This window comes from Mesoplodon bidens (assembly GCF_964165515.1).
Source record: "Mesoplodon bidens genome assembly, chromosome: 3".
Lineage (NCBI taxonomy): Eukaryota > Metazoa > Chordata > Mammalia > Artiodactyla > Ziphiidae > Mesoplodon > Mesoplodon bidens.
The window spans coordinates 111,548,403-111,568,988 of record NC_138178.1 but is presented as its reverse complement, the minus strand read 5'-3'; the positions used below and the strand labels follow the sequence as shown (position 1 = coordinate 111,568,988).

At 36.1% G+C, this 20,586-nt stretch overlaps 1 protein-coding gene across 5 annotated transcripts in view; it reads left to right on the top strand.

The window, feature by feature from the left end:
• HEATR5A (HEAT repeat containing 5A) overlaps window positions 1-20,586 on the top strand; it is a 110,643-nt gene that overhangs the window by 59,698 nt on the left and 30,359 nt on the right. For all 5 annotated transcript variants that reach the window (XM_081229684.1, XM_081229682.1, XM_081229683.1 and 2 more), the window contains 8 exons: window positions 960-1,123; window positions 1,345-1,520; window positions 7,837-7,942; window positions 8,698-8,888; window positions 10,188-10,347; window positions 12,837-13,026; window positions 13,922-14,091; window positions 19,952-20,090. In XM_081229684.1, the coding sequence (XP_081085810.1) occupies window positions 960-1,123; window positions 1,345-1,520; window positions 7,837-7,942; window positions 8,698-8,888; window positions 10,188-10,347; window positions 12,837-13,026; window positions 13,922-14,091; window positions 19,952-20,090 (1,296 nt within the window). The remainder of the gene's footprint in view (window positions 1-959; window positions 1,124-1,344; window positions 1,521-7,836; window positions 7,943-8,697; window positions 8,889-10,187; window positions 10,348-12,836; window positions 13,027-13,921; window positions 14,092-19,951; window positions 20,091-20,586) is intronic.

Genomic DNA, 20,586 nt, shown 5'->3' with positions numbered 1-20,586 from the left:
TATTTATTTATTTAATTCATTGTATTTATTTGGCTGCACCGGGTCTTCATTGCGGCATGTGGGATCTTCGTCGCAGCGTGTGGGCTCTTAGTTGTGGGATATGGGATCTAGTTTCCTGACCAGGGATCAAACCCAGGCCCCCTGCGTTGGGAGTGAGGAGACTTAAGCACTGGACCCCTAAGGAAGTCCCTGTTTAGTGATTTTTTTTTCTTTTTTTTTTTTTGCGGTACACGGGCCTCTCACTGTTGTGGCCTCTCCCGTTGCGGAGCCTGTGCTCCGGACGCGCAGGCTCAGTGGCCATGGCTCACGGGCCCAGCCACTCCGCGGCATGTGGGATCTTCCCGGACTGGGGCACGAACCCGTGTCCCCTGCATTGGCAGGCGGACTCTCAACCACTGCGCCACCAGGGAAGCCCAGTGATTTTTAAAACACGAAATTGTGATAATGAGATTGTTTAAAATGTCCTTAACTCTAGTGATACACGATGAAATATTTATAGATGAAACAATATGCTTTCCAGGAATTGCTTCAAAATAATATGGGGAATGGTGAGATAGTAGATTGGGAGGTTAATCCAGCTGATTAGGATGAGTGACAGTCATATGCTGGGGTGGTGGGGTGTTAGGGTGTCATACTATTATGCCTTCTTTTTCTGCCTTTGTATCTATTCCTCTTTTTTCACTCTGTTTTTATGCTTTATGTCATTTAAATAAAATGGGTGTAGTATTTATTCAGTATCACAAAGTATACATACACACATACTTTGAGATGTCTGTTCTTATCCTTGTGACCAGCAACACATAGTTGAGCCATTCATCGGTAGGACATCCTCAAGGAGGAGATATATTAGCTTTGGCTGTGATAGATTAAAGTTCAGCCTGGGCTTTTTTAACCCCATTCTTGGACCAGTTAACTGCTATTACTAAATTGCTAATTGCCCTTTTTCTCTGATTCGACAGGATACCTTTGTGCTGTCCTCAGAGAGCTGGCTGCTGACTTGACTGCCCCTGATATACAGGTGGCAGCATCCGCATTTTTACTTCCACGCCTCTGTCATCAGGATGATCTTCTAATATTAAGTCCTTTGCTACAAGATACTGACCATAGATTTATTGAAGAACAGGTATGGTCATTTTTCAATAACTCTGGGTTGATTCAATCTGTAAACAGTGGTTTTATTTTTATTTTTGGGCACGCCTTGTGGGCATGTGGGATCCTAGTTCCCCGACCAGGGATCAAACCCGTGCCCCCTGCAGTGGGAGTATAGAGTCCCAACCACTGGACCTCCAGGAAAGTCCTGAACAGTGGTTTTAAAACCTTATATGTAATTTTTTTTTCTTTTAGCTCCTGCTTGGTAACGGTATTGCTTGTGGAAGTCTCGAGTATGACCCTTATTCTGTTTACAAGAAAGATGTAGAGGGAGATTCGGTGCCTAAGCCCTTACCTCCAACACTATCAGTTATTAGCTCTGCAGTCAAGCTCTTTGGAGTTGTATGTGCTCATGTGGGAGAAGCTCAAAGGTAAACCATCTTCAGTAGTTCACTTATCCTGAAATAACATTTCAGGATTGGTAATTGGTTCAATGAATGCATAATAGAGAACCGGTGGGTAAGAATGCTGTTGTAGAAGTTCTCATTAATACCAGAGATTTCTTATAGATGACAGGTGAAGGTAAGATTAAAGGCTCTTGTTCATTCACCTGGCTAATATTTAATAAGAAGTAATTAAGTCAATGATGAGATTAAACTGAAAACTGCTAGGCACTATTGTGGATGCAATGCTTTTCCCACATTAGCTTCTCATCTAGCTGAAAATACAAATGAAAAACTCAGTGACACAAGAACAGTGATTTATGAGCTATTGTTACAAAGTAAAACACTGGTTTTCTGCTTACACAAGGTCTCATAGGCTTTCTTACCTTGGAGGCTTTATCAAGCCATCACAGATTCAGGGATTAGTCTTCATTTTAGTAGATTTCAAAAATTAGATTAAAACAGATTAGTCTTCAATTTGGTGGATTCACTTCACTCAGAATGAACTTTGGTTTTTAAAAATCAAAGGCTTCTGGGACTTCCCTGGTGGCTCAGTGGTTAAGAATCCGCCTGCCAATGCAGGGGACACGGGTTCAATCCCTGGTCTGGGAAGATCCCACATGCCACGGAGCAACTAAGCCCGTGCACCACAACTACTGAGCCTGCGTGCTGCAACTACTGAAGCCTGCACACTGAGAGCCCATGCTCTGCAGCCAGAGAAGCCACCGCAATGAGAAGGCCACTCAGCGCAATGAAGAGTAGCCCCTACTCGCCACAACTAGAGAAAGCCCGCGTGCAGCAACAAAGACCCAACACAGCCAAAAATAAATAAAATTTTTAAAAAAGGCTTCTAATGATTTCTCATTGAGAATGAGTTTCTTAATAACAGGATAATAACTTTCTTGGGGATCAAAAAACACTTCTGATAGCTAGTATCCAGGAAATTTCTGTGTGAGACACCATGTGGGAAGTGAATCTCTCCCATGGGCTGTGCTGGTTAAGAGTTTGTAAATTATTAACTATCCTCATTCATTCCCATTCATTCTCTGTCTCTTTCATGCTAGACAAGCAACACGCATTTGACTAGATCATAGCTTTTATATCATTTTATCTGTTGTCTTCCAGAGAATACCAATTAGGTAAGGAATTTACCTTGGTCTCTTTGATGAAGACTCACAAAAAATATTTGAGTCTTGTCAGCAACACATTTCTGAAACTATTTCTAAAAAATAGTTTACTTTCAGTGGATAGAAAAATGAATAACATTTATGTTGATTTTTAATAGCTTCATGTCTTTATTTAAAATGGTAGTATTTACTTAGTATTATATGTTACATGTATATTTTGAGATTAATTTCAAAAGATTTGAAATTTGTAGTCTATAGTTCACTGTGTATACTGTAACTATAAAGTTTTGGTTGTATTTTAAGACAATACATGACTAAATTATAAATGAATGCTATAGCACTAAAAGATGAGAGGAGAATCACAGTGGACTGGAATTTTCAAAGAAGAATTGATGGAGAGGATGAGATTTGTACTAGTCTGTAACTGTACTGTTATCTAGTGCATACAGTTAGTTTAAAATAATTAATTTGGATTAATATAGCAGTAACTACAGTAGATGAAACAGGGGTAGCCTTGTGGGCAAAGGATTTAAATTAAGCATGTTTTTAAATGACTCCACTAAACTCTTTTTTTTTTTTTTTTTTTTTTTTGCGGTATGTGGGCCTCTCACTGTTGTGGCTTCTCCCATTGCGGAGCACAGGCTCCGGACGTGCAGGCTCAGCGGCCATGGCTCACGGGCCCAACCGCTCCGCGGCACGTGGGATCCTCCCGGACCGGGGCACGAACCCGTGTCCCCTGCATCGGCAGGCGGACTCTCAACCACTGCGCCACCAGGGAAGCCCTAAACTCTTTTTGATAGGTCTCAGATAAGAAGTGAAAAAGAAAAGTATACTTCTTAGAAGCTTTCCTTTTAAAAAATGGATTTTATTACTCTCCTAAAGAACGTGGGGGGTTTTTTTGGTTTTCTTTTTTTTTATTTCTCCCAGATTTATTGCCTAATTATAGTCTCAAGGAAATAGTTTCTTATTTCTGTTGTTTAAAGTTTAATAAACTTTAAAACGTGCCAAATTTCTTTTTATCCCACCTGGATGAAAATAATATATAGAATGAATATTCAAGGGAGGAGAGGTTTTGTTTGTTTTAATAAAGAAGTTGAGACCTGGTAAAAGCAAAACGTTCTGTTTGGATTCTAACTGAATAAAAATAGTAGGCAGTAGTTTGGAGAATTTTAAAGGAAGTTGTCTGGCAGGATCCCAGATTCAGCAACTATCAGCAGTCTCCAATGAGTGCCCTTAGAGCACCACAGAGAAACATAGATAGGAAAGTTAAGTTTCTAATTTCCTGTTATCCTAGGTATGATACTTGTTTAAAATGGCAAACCTTTCTTCTTTGGGCCATAGATTTGCATTTCTAGAGAAGAAATATCTTAAAGTACCTGTATTCAACAACAAGTGAATATTTTAAAGCATTGTGGTTATCTTCGTGTTTAAACAGTTTAAAAGAAACTCTTGTAGTTAACATGACATTGTCCTAAGATTAGAAATAGGTTTTTCATATTTTATTTATGTACTTAGAAATTAAATTGTCTTTAAATCAGTTGATTACCTTTATTTTTTAATTATTTATTTATTTATTTGTTTTTGGCTGCATTGGGTCTTCGTTCTGCACGTGGGCTTTCTCTAGTTGCGACGAGCAGGGCCTACCTTTCATTGTGGTGCGCGGGCTTCTCATTGTGGTGGCTCCTCTTGTTGCAGAGCACAGGCTCTAGGCATGCCGGCTTCAGTAGTTGTGGCACACTGGCTCAGTAGTTGTGGCTCGTGGGCTCTAGAGTGCAGGCTTGGTAGTTGTGGTACACGGGCTCGGTAGTTGTGGCTTTCAGGTTCTAGAGCACAGGCTCAGTAGTTGTGGCACATGGGCTTAGTTGCTCTGCAGCACGTGGAATCTTCCCAGACCAGGGCTGCATTGGCAGGCAGATTCTTAACCACTGTGCCACCAGGGAAGTCCCTCATTATCTTTATTTTGACCATAGGATTCTAAAAAATAAGAGAACTTCGCATTGATAATTTTAAAGCACTAAAATGTTTAAAGTTCTGGAATATCAAGATATTTTACACAGAGAAGAAGTTATTACTGATCTTGTGTATGTGTTGTTTATGGTTACTTTTCAATATATTTTGCACCTAATTGCAAAGAATGAATTACTTAATTCACCTGAAGATTGCTTCACCCTTGACTGTACATTGCAATCGTTGGGACAACTTTTTAAAACGTAGATTCTTACTTAATAGTAATGGTATGCATACTACATTGGGCACTGAAATGTTAAAAAACTCCTTAGGTGATTCTGGTGTACAGCCAGGTTTGAGAACCACTGCTAAAAATGCTATAAAATAATGTAGATTATGAGTTGATGGAGAGAGAGGAAAAGGATAGTTCTCAGTAGTGAAAATTTTCACCATTATACACCCTCTCTGAAAGTATAAGTAAGGTAAATCAGCATTTTCAAATTTTATGTCTTTGCTGTTTACTCAGTTACCTATGTGTTTTTATTTCATCCAGACTCAAAACTTTTAATATCTAATTTTTTTCTGAACTAATAATTATATGTTATAATTGATACTACTTAGGAATACCAATTCAGTATTACTGAAAACTGGTCATCTCCATCTTCCTGAGGATTCAGAATGTTTTGTTGCGATCTCTGTCAGAATTTGGGGGTAAAGGGTGGAGAAAAATATTTTGGGCTCTGGTAGTCTCATTTACAGTCTTTGGCCCATGAATGTGGTAAGAAAATAGTACAGGTCAGGTTTTATTATAATGTAACAAAATTCTCAAGCTCTAACCTTAAGTATTTTTACTACTTTCAACATGACACACAGTTCCATTATAGCAGGTGACTATGATGTGATCTAATAATGATGTTTTAGGTTTTAAATTCATAAGGCTGACCATATGGTTATCCTTAATTTTTCTTCCTGCAGGCAATTTGAGCATAAATATATTCTTGAAACATAATGACTTAAATATAATCTTGGAAAACAGGCAGAAAAAACTTTTATATGATACATTAATCATGTTATTTATAATAAAAATTAGAAATAGCCTAAATGTCCCAAACTAGGGAACTGGGTAAATAAGGTATTTTATTGCCAGACTATATAATACTAATAGCTATTTTAAATTATTTCAGTACATGTGGAATCTAAAAATACAACAAACTAGTGAATATAACAAAAAAGCAGACTCACAGATACAGAGAACCATCTAGCAGTTACCTGTGGGGAGAGGGAAGGGGGAGGGGCAATATAGGGGGAGGGAATTAAAGGTACCAACTATTACGTGAAAAATAAGCTACAGGGATATACTGTACAACTCAGGGAATATAGCCAATATTTTAAAATAACTTTAAATGAAGTATAACCTTTAAAAATTGTGAATCACTATCTTGTACACCTGTAACATAATATTGTACATCAACTATACTTCAATTAAAATAAAAAAGAAATATCACAGGAGGCCAAGATAAAAAAGAGGAAAAAAATTATTTCAGTGCAGTAATTAATAAGATGGGATTAATGTTTAGGGAAATGAAAAAGAGTTACTAACAGAGTGTATACACTGTGATCCCAGTTTTCTAAAAATGATATCCATATACCTGGGCTGGGAACGGGACCGGGGAGAGACTAAAACAAAGATGCCAAATGTTAATAGTGGCTCTTTCCAGATGGTGGGATTATGGGTGAATTTCATTTTTCTTTCCTGTGCTTTTCTGAGTTTTTCAGGTTTATTATGATGAACAGAATTAACCTTGAAATAAGGAAATAAATATTTAACTAAATAGACTACTTAGAGTTACCATGGTTTTTCCTCAAATTTTTAGTGATCCACCATGTTTATTATATTCTCTGAGTTGATTTTATGTATATTGCTTTCCTCAAGTCATACACATGTAACTTCACACCTTCCCTTTTTTCTGACTTAACTTCTTCCACAGCTGGGTTTTTTAAAGCACAATACCCATATCTATTCTGTTTCGATAACAGAATTGTCATTTGGAACAAAACTGTATTTGGGTCTTGTGGCCTCACCAGAATGATAGAGATTTAGTTACAGGCTCAGAGATACTATTGCAAGTACGTTAGAGTTGAGTAAACGTATACCCATGTGCCATCTTCAGCCAGTCATGCCCTGTTTTCACTCACTGGGTGCAACTGTCCTTTATATTGTTCAACAAGCACATTTGACTATTGACTACTTGCCAAACCCAGATACTAGAGAGATGAAGATAAGCTATAAGGTCTATGCCTACCATCAAGATAGTTCACAACGGAAGAAGTATTCTTAAACATTATTTCAGTTTTCCTGATTTAAAGGGAGAGAAGAGGGGGAAAGGAAGTTCAGAGCTCTGAAGCAATGTTTCTAAACATTGGAGAAATTGGTGGGAAAAAATGGGGTGATTTATTTCATGGTTACATATCTTTAATCTCAAGAAATGGATTTAAAAAAAGGACATGAAAAACAATTTATGGAAGCTACATTAAAACCCATGGACACATTCAACCCCACACCAAAAGTAATGTGCATATATTCATCATAGTCAGAATTGTGAAAATAAGAAATTTGCTCTCCACCAGTAGGAGAATGGTTGAATAAATTGTAGTATGTGTGTAGTAAAATTTGGCTTCCTGAAAATTATCAAAGAATAAAAATGATTTGAAAAGTGCTAAAGAGGTAATGTTAAGTGAGAAAAGCAAGTGTAAAAACTGTGTTATATATAGTATGATGCCAAGTACATGTTTAAGGTATGGTTGGGGTTCAAAAGGCTGTGCTGCTTCTCATTAACTGAAGTCAGTGCTACCTTTAAAATGAAGGAATGTATTTGAATCCAGTAAGTCCTGTTACTAAGAGCAAAAATGTTGACGCAAGTGACTTTCAAAATATTTGTTTAGAAAATAGTTGCTGAAATAGCTGAATTTGCCCAGGTAAATCTGTATTAAGTGATACATGTTATTTTTTCACAAAATAATGCTTCTCCCCCACTGTCATAATGACACATAATCAAAATATTTTTGCATTGGTTGTGATATATTTTCATTTCCTAAAATGCTTCAGTGTGTTTGACAACAGTTTATCTCATTTTAGTAGTTCCAACAAAAAGCAACAAAACAAATTTGTAGTGGATACTCAGTACTGCCCTTTGACTTACTTTATCTTTAAATCTTGTTTCTGATTTTAGGCTTCTCATACTGGAACAGCTTTTGGACAGTATAAAGCATACAAAAGGAGCTCGTCAACAAGTAGTTCAGTTACATGTTGTTTCTTCAGTTTCTAGTTTCTTGAAGGTAATTCTGTTTTTTAAAAATTCACGTTTGCTTTATTTTTTTTTTCCCCTAATGTATGGCCAACTAAGTAGATTGGGGAAAGTGTTTTTAAAGGGCTGGTCCCCCCCACCCTGATTTTTCTTAACGTTTCAAGATTTTTAATTCCCCTTTTACCTTTTTTTTTTTTTTTTTTTTGGCCACACTGCATGGCATGTGGGATCTCAGTTCCCTGACCAGGGATCGAACCCGTGCTCCCTGCATTGGAAGCACAGAGTCTTAACTACTGGACCGCCAGGGAAGTCCCTCCCCTTTTACTTTTTCTCCATATAAAACTTGTTAGTCAGAAATCAAACTTATAATCTTGGCTTAGAACCATGCTTTAACCTACCAACCCTAATATCCCAGATCTAGGATTGGCGGACTATGGCCTATGGATCAAATCTGGCTCATTGTTGCATTTATGGCTTGTTGTTTCTAAGTAAAATATAATAGGCTTCATTGATCATTTATTTTATGGAAATCCCCATTAATGTTCTTCTGAACACATATATACTACAGTGATAATTGATTACCATATTGTTTGCCTGGAGGTTTAAAATTCTAAAGTACTTCATGAGAAAAATTATGTATGTTTACTGTGGATTTTGGTATTCTGATTTTTTTTAAAGGAGTAATCACCAAATATGAACATATTTGGTTAACCAGAATATACATTCCAAACTGGATAAGAGAATTTACTAGAGTTGCAAGTTTGGATTGTTTTTTACATATTTCAGTATGTGGCTGGCTCTAAGGGACATTTGGGTCCAGAAGAAATGAGAAGACCTGTCCTCGCATTGGTGATGGGAGCCTTAGAAAGTCCCAGCCCCCTCTTGAGATGTGCAGCTGCAGAGGCATGGGCTAGATTAGCCCAAGTGGTTGATGATGGAGCTTTTACTGCTGCATTAGCTCAAGTTAGCTTTGACAAGTAAGTGAATTTTTTATTTAATACTCATGGACTATGTGTCAAAACTGGGTGTAGCTTATTGGTTTGTTGGAACTTATGAAACTTCATTCTGATAATTAACTTTAAAAAATTGAGAAATGTGTATACTTTAAAATAAAGGAGAACTCCCCCCCACCCAACCTTGGCCTGCTTGTTTTGGAACATAAAACTATTACTAGTTCTTTGGCTTTACTTTTTATATGAGAAAGATCACTATCTATATGAGTGATGTAATAGGCCATCAGTGGACTCTGGGAGTAAGAAGCTTATGGAGTTTTATCATGTAAAATATAGATATAGGTAGTAAGAACAACCTAATGGAAAGAGAGAAGGCTGCAGGTCAGGAAACATAAACTATATTTCGTTTCTACCAGCTTTGTAACCATGAGCAGGTTACTTAATCCTCTCAACCTCTCAGTTTTCCTCTATTTCATATAGAAGGTTATTAATGCTACCCTGCCTACTAAGAATGTTAAGGTAAATGAGATAATAAATATGAAAGTAGTATGAAAAAATAAAACAACTGCAAATAAAGTTCATGGTTATATTATACAAATATAAAGCTATATTATTAGTGGTGGTAGTAATGCAGGCAGCACTTTCACCTTCTAGTCTATTGAATATGTGTATCTTGATTTGGTTATGAGCTCAACATCTGATGTCAGATTACTAACTCGGTTCAAATCCCAACTCTTCGATTTAATAGTTGGTTACTTTGTAAGAGTCACTTTGGCTAAAATGACTAAGTCACTTTGATTTCCTCATCTGTTAAAAGGAACTGATAATATCAGTAGTGTGAATCTCAAGATTGTTGAGCGGATTAAAGGACCAAATATAAAGTGCTTGAACTAGTATACAATTCATAAGAAAGCTCCTAATAAATAATGAGTTCTCTTACTATATTTAATTTTTAAATCAAAGTTCTTGAGTTGGAACTCTCTTTATATGGAATTAGAGTATCTCAGCAATGAGAGTTTTAAAGTATAACTTAATGATAAAGTAATAATGCCTGCCATATGAATTTAGTGTGTGTGTATTTCTGAGAGACATTGAAATTGCTTATATTTAAATAATTATTAATAATGGTAAAGACATTTTTATTTAAATTTTTTTCTTTTCAAGATACCTTTCAGGTTATTTCAGAATTTTTTTTTATCAGTTAACGGTAAATATATTTCTGAATTTTGCAACTCTTCATACAGAAAGTTTGCCTAAGTGACAGTGTGCATGCATTGGTTTTGTTTCAGTAATTGTCATTTATTTTTGTTTCCATAATCACAGACTGAAGTCAGCAAGGGACGCAGTTACCAGAACAGGATACTCATTGGCTTTGGGATCCCTACATAGGTACTTGGGAGGAATAAGTTCTTCTCAACATTTGAATTCTTGTGTTGGAATCCTTTACACTTTATCTCAGGACAGCACTTCTCCTGATGTGCAGGTAAGTACTTCATGTGATACCTTCCTTGAAATTCTTGATTTGTAGATAATGCAGATTATGTTTTTATTGACCATTACTAATTTATAAAATAATTCTTGCTCCATAATAAAATCAAAGCCATTGTTGACCTTGATGGATTTTTAAAATTCAAATCTCATTATCTTTATTTCATACTCAGTATCTAAAGTCAAATTCAATATCATTTTCTGAAAATGGATCTCCCTTCCATCTTAAAATAACGTCTACTATTTTGTAGAGCTTAACAGGTACCATGCATTGTATTACATTCTTCTAAACATATGAACATATTTAATCCTCACAGTAATCTAGTATGTATATTCCCATTATACAGAAAGAAAACTGTGGCTTACAGAAGCTAAGTACTTGCTCACAGCTAGAAAACTGGAGTCAGGTGAACATAAGTCATGGACTCTGAACTCATGTTCTTAACCACTTTACCATTTTATTATACATATCTTACCCATTTCTGTCAATCATCATTCTCCTGATATCTTAATCACATCTTGAATGATTGTTATTCTTCCTGCTTTTTAAATCCCCTTATTGTATCTCTGTCCCCACTGTGTGTCCCTAATTACTACAGTAGCCTCCTACCTGGTCACTTTATGTTTAAGTTCTTTTCAACTCTCCCTAGATATGAAGCCAAAAATGTTTTCCTGAAAGATTTTCATCTTGCCACTTCCTTACTGAAAAGCTGGGGAAACTGCTTATTGCTTCTTAAATCAACTTCTCATTGAAGTCCCATCAACTGACCCAGAAACTTTCTCTGTTATTAACCCAAAGTACTGGTCTTCTCCTAAGCTGATCTTCCTACTTTCCTCCCACACATGTCATTCTCGTATCTGCACTTAATGTTTTTCCTATTGCTCTCCTCTCTTTCTATTCCTTTCTGATAACCCACATTTTTTAGTATTCTAACATCCAGTTTAACCACCTTCCTGTTAAACTTCAACATCCAACATAGCTTTCATTCTTGAGTTGCCATATTACTAATAGTTTTCTTTTTTTCACATCATCTATTACTTGAGTTGATTTATAAGGTGTTCCATTCTTTCTTTCTTCATTCCTTTAGTACAGTACTTTTTGCTTCTGTTTATTATATTTCTCCTTTTCCCCTTCAAGAAGTCTGTTCTGAACACACATCCTTTTATATTGACTATCTTTTGTTGATTGATTTAAATTATTCTTTCCATGGCCTCCAGTGTCATCAAATCTGACTCTTCTTGATTGCTGCTATCTCTCACCTAATGGGAGTTTATTTTTGTAGCATTTAAAGTACTGTAAGCTTTTCATATACATCTATTGATAAGAGGGGTAAAAGTTTCTCAGTTGATTTCCTAAAAGGAGGACTCTTCAGATACTTCTTGTTATAAAAAGTTCAAGCATACATAAAAGTAGAGAACATGCTATAAGGAACCTCTTATACCCATCATCTAGCTTCAGTGGTTATCAGTGTATGGCCAGTCTTGTTTGAACCAGAGTTGCCAAACTTATTTTATAAAGGGCCAGGTAGTAAATTATTTAGGCTTTACATGTTATACAGTCTCTGTCAGCTGCTCAATTCTGCCATTATAGCAGGGAAGCAGCCATAAATAATATGTAAACAGATGAGCATGACTGTGTTTCGACAAAACTTTATTTCTAAAAATAGGTGGCAGGCAAGATTTGGCTCAAAGGCATTTTGTTTGTTTAATATATAAATACATATTTATATATAACATGTATATTTATTTTATAAATATAAATATTTATTTTTATAAATATGTTTATTTTTATATATTTATAACACTGCACCTGTTAGAAGTGTGCATCTCTGTGAATAAAGTATAGAAACTGAATACACCATGTAACCAGCACCTAGATCAAGAAGCAGAACAATACCCCAAACACTCTCCTCATGTTCTCTTCTAGTTACTACCTGTCCCACCAAGGATAACCACTATCCTAATTTGCAACAGCATATATTAGTTTTGCCTGCTTTTATACTTTATATCAATGGAATCATATGGTATGTACTTTTTTATGTCTGGTTTTCTTCAACACTGTGTTCAAGAGATTTGTCTGTAATTATTGCATGTAGTTGTAGATATTGCTGAATCTGTTAAAAACTTGAATTTTCATTCTCTATATAGATTAAACATTAAACAGTTTTCAACAAACCAGATTTAGTTCAAGCTGTTAGCTAAAGAACCAAACACTGTATGGAATTCTTAGTGCTGAGATATATGCACATATGCCATTCTAAATTAGGCACTTGTCTCTCGATTGTTTTTTACTGGATATTTAAAGAGAAAAATTTTCTTAAAACTCCTGAAGTTCTCCATTTCTCTCTCCAAGTTAGTAATAACACACAAATACTTTACTGTGCTATTACGTTATCACTTGCTTCAGCAAAAGAACAACTCATTGTGTTTTATGTTTCTTAATGCTGCTATAACATTTTAAATTGTTTTTCTCTGTCTTCACAGACCTGGGCACTGCATTCTCTCTCATTGATAATTGATTCTGCTGGCCCACTCTATTATACACATGCAGAACCAACCCTTTCTCTTATTATTATGTTGTTGTTAAATGTGCCTCCTACTCATGCTGAAGTTCACCAAAGCCTTGGTCGTTGTTTGAATGCCCTTATTACTACACTGGGTCCAGAGCTACAAGGTATGCATAGCTGCTTTTGTGATGTTTTACATAAAAATATATGCGTAAAAATGAATTCAGTTCCTATTATTGACTCAAACATTTCTCAATAAAGTGAAGTTTAGCAGAATGCTCTTTTCAAATATATGGGCAGAATGTTGAGAACAGTCTTGGGAAGACTTTGACTCTTGGATGATGACATGATAGAAAAAACAGAAACTTAATCTAAGCTTCACCAACTATTACTTAATTGGGTGACTTTGGGGAAATCCTCATGTCTCTAAGCTTTAGTTTCCTCTTCTATCAAATAAGAGAAAATTTGAAAAGCCCTTGTGATTGGCACATAGTAGGTGCTCCGTATATTTTGTTAAAATAAATGCTAGTCTTATTTTTCTTACCTTGAAAAGATAAGGAGTACCATATTTAGAAAGATTAGATATGTCCTAAAAATGCTTCCCTTAACAAGTAAAATGACAGACATGAAATAGAATAGTTTAAAGAACTCTATTCTCTTTTAAGATATAAATGACAAAGCCCCAAAACTCAGTTATTCTGATCTATTCAAATGCAAAGTACATGATTTTAATATATGAAAGCAACCCTCAACTAATACAAGCAGGGTGAAGTTTATTAGCACTTTCTAATTCTACTTTTCATGAAAATTTGATGTAAACTGCAGATAGTCTTAGGTTCTTCTTTGCCTAATGATTTGTGTTACCATAAATCTTTCAGACTAAAGATAACATAATCTAAAAATCTATAACCTGGATTATCCCTGCTTTTGTAGAAGAAATTCACTTCACAGAACCTTAAGTTAAAGATCGGGGGAAAAAAGAAATTTTAAGCCCAGTAATATATGTTTAAAGGGTAATGATTTTATAGGCCAATTATTAAAAGCTTTCTGTTTTCATTTTAGGTAACAGTACTTCCGTTTCTACCCTAAGGACTTCCTGTCTGTTGGGTTGTGCAGTGATGCAAGATAACCCAGACTGCCTTGTCCAAGCTCAGGCCATCTCATGCCTTCAGCAGCTTCACATGTTTGCTCCACGACATGTCAACTTGTCTAGCCTGGTCAGCTGCCTCTGTGTGAGTATAAAATTGTATATGTCCGTAGTTTCTATTATTGGAAATTTAAATTTAATTATTCTCTAGACTGTACAATAGCTATTTTCCCTCAGTTCTGGTCTTTTTTGGGCGGTGGGGGGCAACTTCATATAATCATATCTTAAACCTCTCATATATTGATTCATTTTTCTTCCATTAATGTTGAACTTAGTATTTAGAATATTGATTCATTAATCAGTAAAGACATACTGAGTGCTAATATTGCAGGTAGTATATAATGCTATAGGACATGGAAATATTTATGTGGTAACATCTATTTTTTCCTACTCCTTCTTCCTCTTTCCCAAATTATTACATATAAAGTTCTTTTCATCCCAGATGGGCAAATAATATTTTTCCTTAATATTCTAGCAGCATATGCATCAATATCTGAGTTCTAATAGTGTGTCTAATGAATATAGAAAGGTGAAGGTGATCAGTAAAAAAGTTCTGATGAGATGGTTCGTAATCATCAGTGGTTTTAAGATTTACCTTGAGCATCACCAGTTTCTATCTGGACTTGCCTGAAAAAGTTGAGTTACACTTGGAGTTAAAACTTGACACTGAGGACTTCCCTGATGGCACAGTGGTTAAGAATCCGCCTGCCAATGCAGGGGGCATGGGTTCGAGCCCTGGTCCAGGAAGATCCCACATGCTGCGGAGCAACTAAGCCCATGCGCCACAACTACTGAGCCTGCACTCTAGAGCCCGCAAGCCATAACTATTGAGCCCATGTGCCAAAACTACTGAAGCCTATGCACCTAGAGCCTGTGGTCTGCAATAAGAGAAGCCACTGCCATGAGAAGCCCATGCACCCCAACGAAGAGTAGCCCCCGCTCACCGCAACTAGAGAAAGCCCACACACAGCAATGAAGACCAAAGGCAGGCAAAAAAAAAAAAAACAACAAAACTTGACATCGTTGCTTTTCAACTTTTTCTGCCCCTGTAATGTTCACAGCACACTCCCCTTAGTAACATGACAGTTGAGAATCATTACTTTAGACAGACCTTTCATTTTCAAGCTTAAGACAAAATGTGCATTTCAGACCTTGAAAGAACCTCAAACATCAGTAAAACCAACCTTCTCAATAAAAATATAAACTAAAGACCAAAAAGTGAAATATTTTGCCCAAGGTAACATACCTAGGTAGTAGTAGCTCTAAGCCTAGAATCCAGGTTTCTGAACTCCTTGTCCAGTTCTCGTTTCATTATTTCATATTGACTTTGTAGTTATGGACCCTCTTAGCTCTGCTCCCTCCTATCTATGTGGCCTTAGGGACGTCCCATAACCTCCTCCAGCCTCAGTTATCGTGTCTGTAAAACACAAGGATTACACAAGATGCCGCCTATAAATACACTTGTCCTCGGCACTTAATAACCACTCAGTAAATTGTAATTGTTTTTATTTTCTTAACATGTAACTTAAACATAGAATTGTATTTATCTCCATATTGATTTTCATAGTCATAATTATGTAAGACTCTTCAAGAGAGGACATGACTGACTTTTCTGATAGAAACTTTGGTTTCTATCTGGGTTAAACATGTATTAGAGAAAACAGCACTTACTGGAAAAGAATTTTACCTTTATCATTCAGCAACTTTTCCCCAGGAATATTGCTCTTTATATTTGAAGAACAATTGCCAATACCAGTTACTGAAAAATACCCACTACTTTGCAAGTTGATCTAACTTTCTACTCTCCATTTAAATATAACAACACTGGGACTTCCCTGGTGGCGCACTGGTTAAGAATCCGCCTGTCAATGCAGGGGACACGGGTTCGAGCCCTGGTCCGGGAAGATCCCACATGCCACGGAGCAGCTAAGCCCGTGCGTCACAACTACTGAGCCTGCGCTCTAGAGCCTGCAAGCCACAACTACTGAGCCCACGTGCCACAACTACTGAAGCCCACACGCCTAGAGCCCGTGCACTGCAACAAGAGAAGCCACTGCAATGAGAAGCTCACGCACCGCAATGAAGAGTAGCCCCCTCTCGCCACAACTAGAGAGAAAGCCCGTGCATAGCAACGAAGACACAACATAGCCTAAATAAATAAATAAAAACAATACTGCCATTTTTTCTTCTTGAATCATAGTAGAAAATGTCCATTAATACCCTTTTAAAATTTCTTCTTTAACTGATACATGAATTCATTTATTAAGTAAAGTTTATTGAGAAATAAAGAGCAAGACTAACTACTAATTCATGGTGAATTAGATCTGATCAAATTCGGTACTCTTTTCTTTTACCAGACTGAGAAGGTTACAAACAAAGAATAGAGACTGTTCTCAGATCTTTCTTTTAGGAATATTCAGAGCAACTGAGAAAATCAGAGGTAACAATTACAGGTCTTATTCATGTTACTCATAATACTTAAGCTATAAAATGATTTTTCTTATACAGAAATTAAATTCAAAAATTGCTATCACTAGCAATTTTGTGTTAGCAAAACTTGTGTTAATTTTGTATCTTAATATTTTGGTTAGTAAAGCTTTCATTCTAAATTTATTATTGTATTTTAAAGTATGCCCTGTAGTAAGAAAATTGGGGCTTCCCTGGTGGCAACAGCGGTTGAGAATCCACCTGCCAATGCAGGGGACATGGGTTTAAGCCCTGGTCCTGGAAGATCCCACATACCGCGGAAAAACTAGGCCCGTGTGCTACAACTACTGAGCCTGTGCTCTAGAGCCCACAAGCCACAACTATTGAGCCCTTGTGCCACAACTACTGAAGCCCACGCACCTAGAGCCTGTGCTCCGCAACAAGAGAAGCGATCACAATGAGAAGCCCGCGCACTGCAGGGAAAAGTAGCCCCCGCTTGCCACAACTAGAGAAAGCCCGCGGGCAGCAACGAAGACCCAACACAGCCAAAAATAAATAAATAAAATAAATAAATTTATTTTAAAAAAATTGCTTTTGCTTTCCTATTAACTTTATGATCAGGTTTCTTTTCTACATAGAACTTAATTATTTAGCATGAAGTATTTCCATATTAACTGAAAGTCTATTCAGAATACATTTAATCATTAGGAAGGAATCTTACTGCAAAGGGTTTTCTTCTAACTGCATGCTATTTAACTTCCGTTCTGAACTTGGCGTTAGCTACACTTGCAATTCTGACTACTCACAGTTTTAAAACTTGGCTTCCAAGAGTAAGAAATCTATAATTAACTTGTGATGAGGTAAACCATTAACTTGGTCCCTTGCTGGACACCTGTTCATGTGAATGTAATCCAGATCACTCCTTTCACACTCATGTCTACTTGTTCTGGTTTTGTTCCTGAGGCTTAATGAAAGATTCCAAAGGAAAACCTAATTACACAAATGTGCATTTTGAAATTATTGTATTTTTTATATCTTTACGTCTTGAGTTGACTGTTTTTAAAATCTTACCTCAACTCATATTTTAAGTTGGAAAATGAAGTATTTATGGCATATTTTTTAAAGCTGAAGCTAAGCCAGTTTGAATGATAGCTCTATTAACATTTACATTTTAATGCTTAGCTGACTGTTGTCAAAGTCATCCTAGTATTTATCTTTGGGTTTTGTCATGACCAGTCTGTCATTTGTTTTTGTGCAGGAGATCTTGTTGGATAATTCTGTGTTGGTAGGTCCCTGACCCTCGATTCCTAACTTTTTTTGAGGTTTGCAGTGCTGTTTCTTTGTGTTGTTGTTGTTTTTTTTTTTTTTGGTTGTAGATGTTCTTGTTTTCCTCTGCATCTCTTTGTTTAAGCTAACCATTAATGCAAAGTCCAGTGTGTATAGCATGTTACATGGTGTTATTTAATACCCATGTAAACAAATCCTCCCTAACCTTCTCCAGCTGGTGCACTCACTCCTTGCACTTCATTTTGCATCATTTTCATTTAATATATTCATTTCAGGAAGGAATTGTAATTACAGTTTGATTTAATTTCTGTATTTTGCTTGCTTGATTTGTTTGCCTTAATCCACTCTATTCCTCTTCCCAATATAAATGCTGGAGAATTACATGGAAATATTAAGCGTCCCATTTTGCTTTGTGTGACGGCCTTTAATATTTTTTCTACCAAAGCAGTAAAGAGTACTTTTGAGCATGCTTTTTCTAAAAGATTGTTTGACCAGCCTGAATAAACGCTGCACCTGCCTTGTATTATATGCTTGTAAAACTCCAGTTAAAGTAACTAGTAGATTTATTAACTTTTCTTTAAAATTGTCTTAATAGAGTGCTTTTTTTGTCGTTGTTAAATATAGCCGTAATCTTGGGCATGAATAAACCTAATTGTTTACATTTTAACTTCTCTGTTATCCTGTGTACTAGTTTCTAACAGCAGAGTTCTTAAACATGACTAGAATGACATGACCTTGAGACTTTGTGAATGGCATTCCTGTCTTTCCACTTTTGAGTTCATGGTATAGCTTGAGGGTATAATAGAACATATTTATAAAGCAGTTCTCATCTGTATGTTTCACTGCTAATATATTCACAAACTTTTCTTGCCTTTTATCTTCTGATAAAATTAAGGATTTAGCTCTCTTTGCATGTATCATATATCACAAACCAGCTGCCACTACCTACTCTTTTCCTCAGAATTTTGCCTCTGCTCTTTTCAACAGACTCACCTACTTCAGTCCTGTCTTTGACACATAAACCAGATCTAAAGGCACATATATGAATTATGCCATTATTTCTAAAATTTTGCTCAGAAAAATCACTATTATAAGACATGGTCTTTATTTTCATAGTTAGGACAAAATAAATTTCAAAATCTCTAGGCTTTATTCTACTTATGAAATCATTAAGAATTGGTATCCAGAAACCTTTGACTTGTTTTAATTGCTCATTTAAGGTATATCACCAATTGTATCATTTACCCTAGGTAGACACAACCTATTGAGATCTACATGGTTTAAATACTTCTCAGTAAAAAGAATATGTATTGAGCCTATCATTCTGAGCAGAAATATTCTCTATTGCTAAGACATTTACATGTCTATGTACATATATGTATATTCATATGTAAGTAGATATACATGTATAAAATTTGCTATCTATAATGTTGTTTCTAGAGAGCATTTTCGGTGAATATGTTTTCTGAGTAAGACTCTTTCTGCCTTTATTTGAAAATGCATTTACTTACTATGTATGGCATCTGAATAAACTACTACTGATAGACGCTGCATTTATAATAACTAACATTTATCGAGTGCTTACTATTTGCCAGGTACTGTGCTAAGCACTTTTGCATGTTTCTTTGTGTTGACTTCACAACAGCCCTGTGAGATGGGGGTAGTGTTATCTCCATATAACAAATGAGGAAACTGAGACACAGAGAGGTTAAATAAATTGCCCAAGGTCACACAGCTAGTAAGTCATGGATCTAGGACTCAAACTGAGACAGTTTGACTCCAGAGCCTCCATTTTAACCAGTATGCTACAGTGCTTATATGGATTTGTATAAACTTCTACTTAGAGATTCATAAAACATTATAATATAGTTCCATAAGCACATATATATATATAAGCTGCAAATAAATTCTTTCTCAATTGTATCTCTTTTGTCTCTCAAAACTGTTTTACTCATATAAATTTCATGTCTTCTAACATTGTCAGGAGGCTTTTGCTTGGATTTGTTTATGAATATTGCCTAATAAGTACATGTATTACTCCTTAAGCAGTTTCTAAGTTGTATAATCAAAAATATGTGCTAGGATAGTTGAAGTTTCTGTGTATTTAATAAATTGTGTCCAGCCCAGTGATGGGCTGGACACAATCAGGAGGGGTCCAGTGAATATCTATTAGACGTATTGAATGCCACCAAGAATTTCAGCTCTTTTACTTCCCAAATGGTGTTTTTCAGGTGAACCTTTGTAGTCCCTATTTGTTACTGAGACGAGCAGTACTGGCTTGTTTACGTCAGCTTGTTCAGAGAGAAGCAGCTGAAGTTTCAGAACATGCTGTTATGCTTGCTAAGGATAGCAGAGAAGAGTTGACTCCAGGTAATTCTTTTTATCAGTATTATCTCCAGCTCAGAAGATTGTTTTAATCTTAAATCTTCCATATAAATATGAGTTTTTAAAACGAAATTTAAAAGTTAGTATATAATGTCTTAAACCTGCTACAAGTGATAATTGCTAACAATGATTATCATTCCACCCAGTGATGTTACTGGTTTAGAGTAATGGTTCTCAATCTTAGGGCCCCTGCAGCAGCGACATCCACCTCACCTTGGAACTTGTTAGAAATGCACATTATTGGGCCCCATTCCAAACCTGCTAAGCCAGAAATCTGGCAGTAGAGCCCAGCAATCTCTTACTTATTTTTCTACAGTAATGTTAATGGTACTGAAGTTTGAGAGCCATTGGTTTCAAACAGGTTTTTTCACAGTAATGGATTGAAATTGGATTTAGTGCTGAAGTCATTTTATCATATATGCCTTTCTTCCCCCTAAATCTCATTCAATAAAATTTCTCATAGATGAATCTGCTTCAAGTT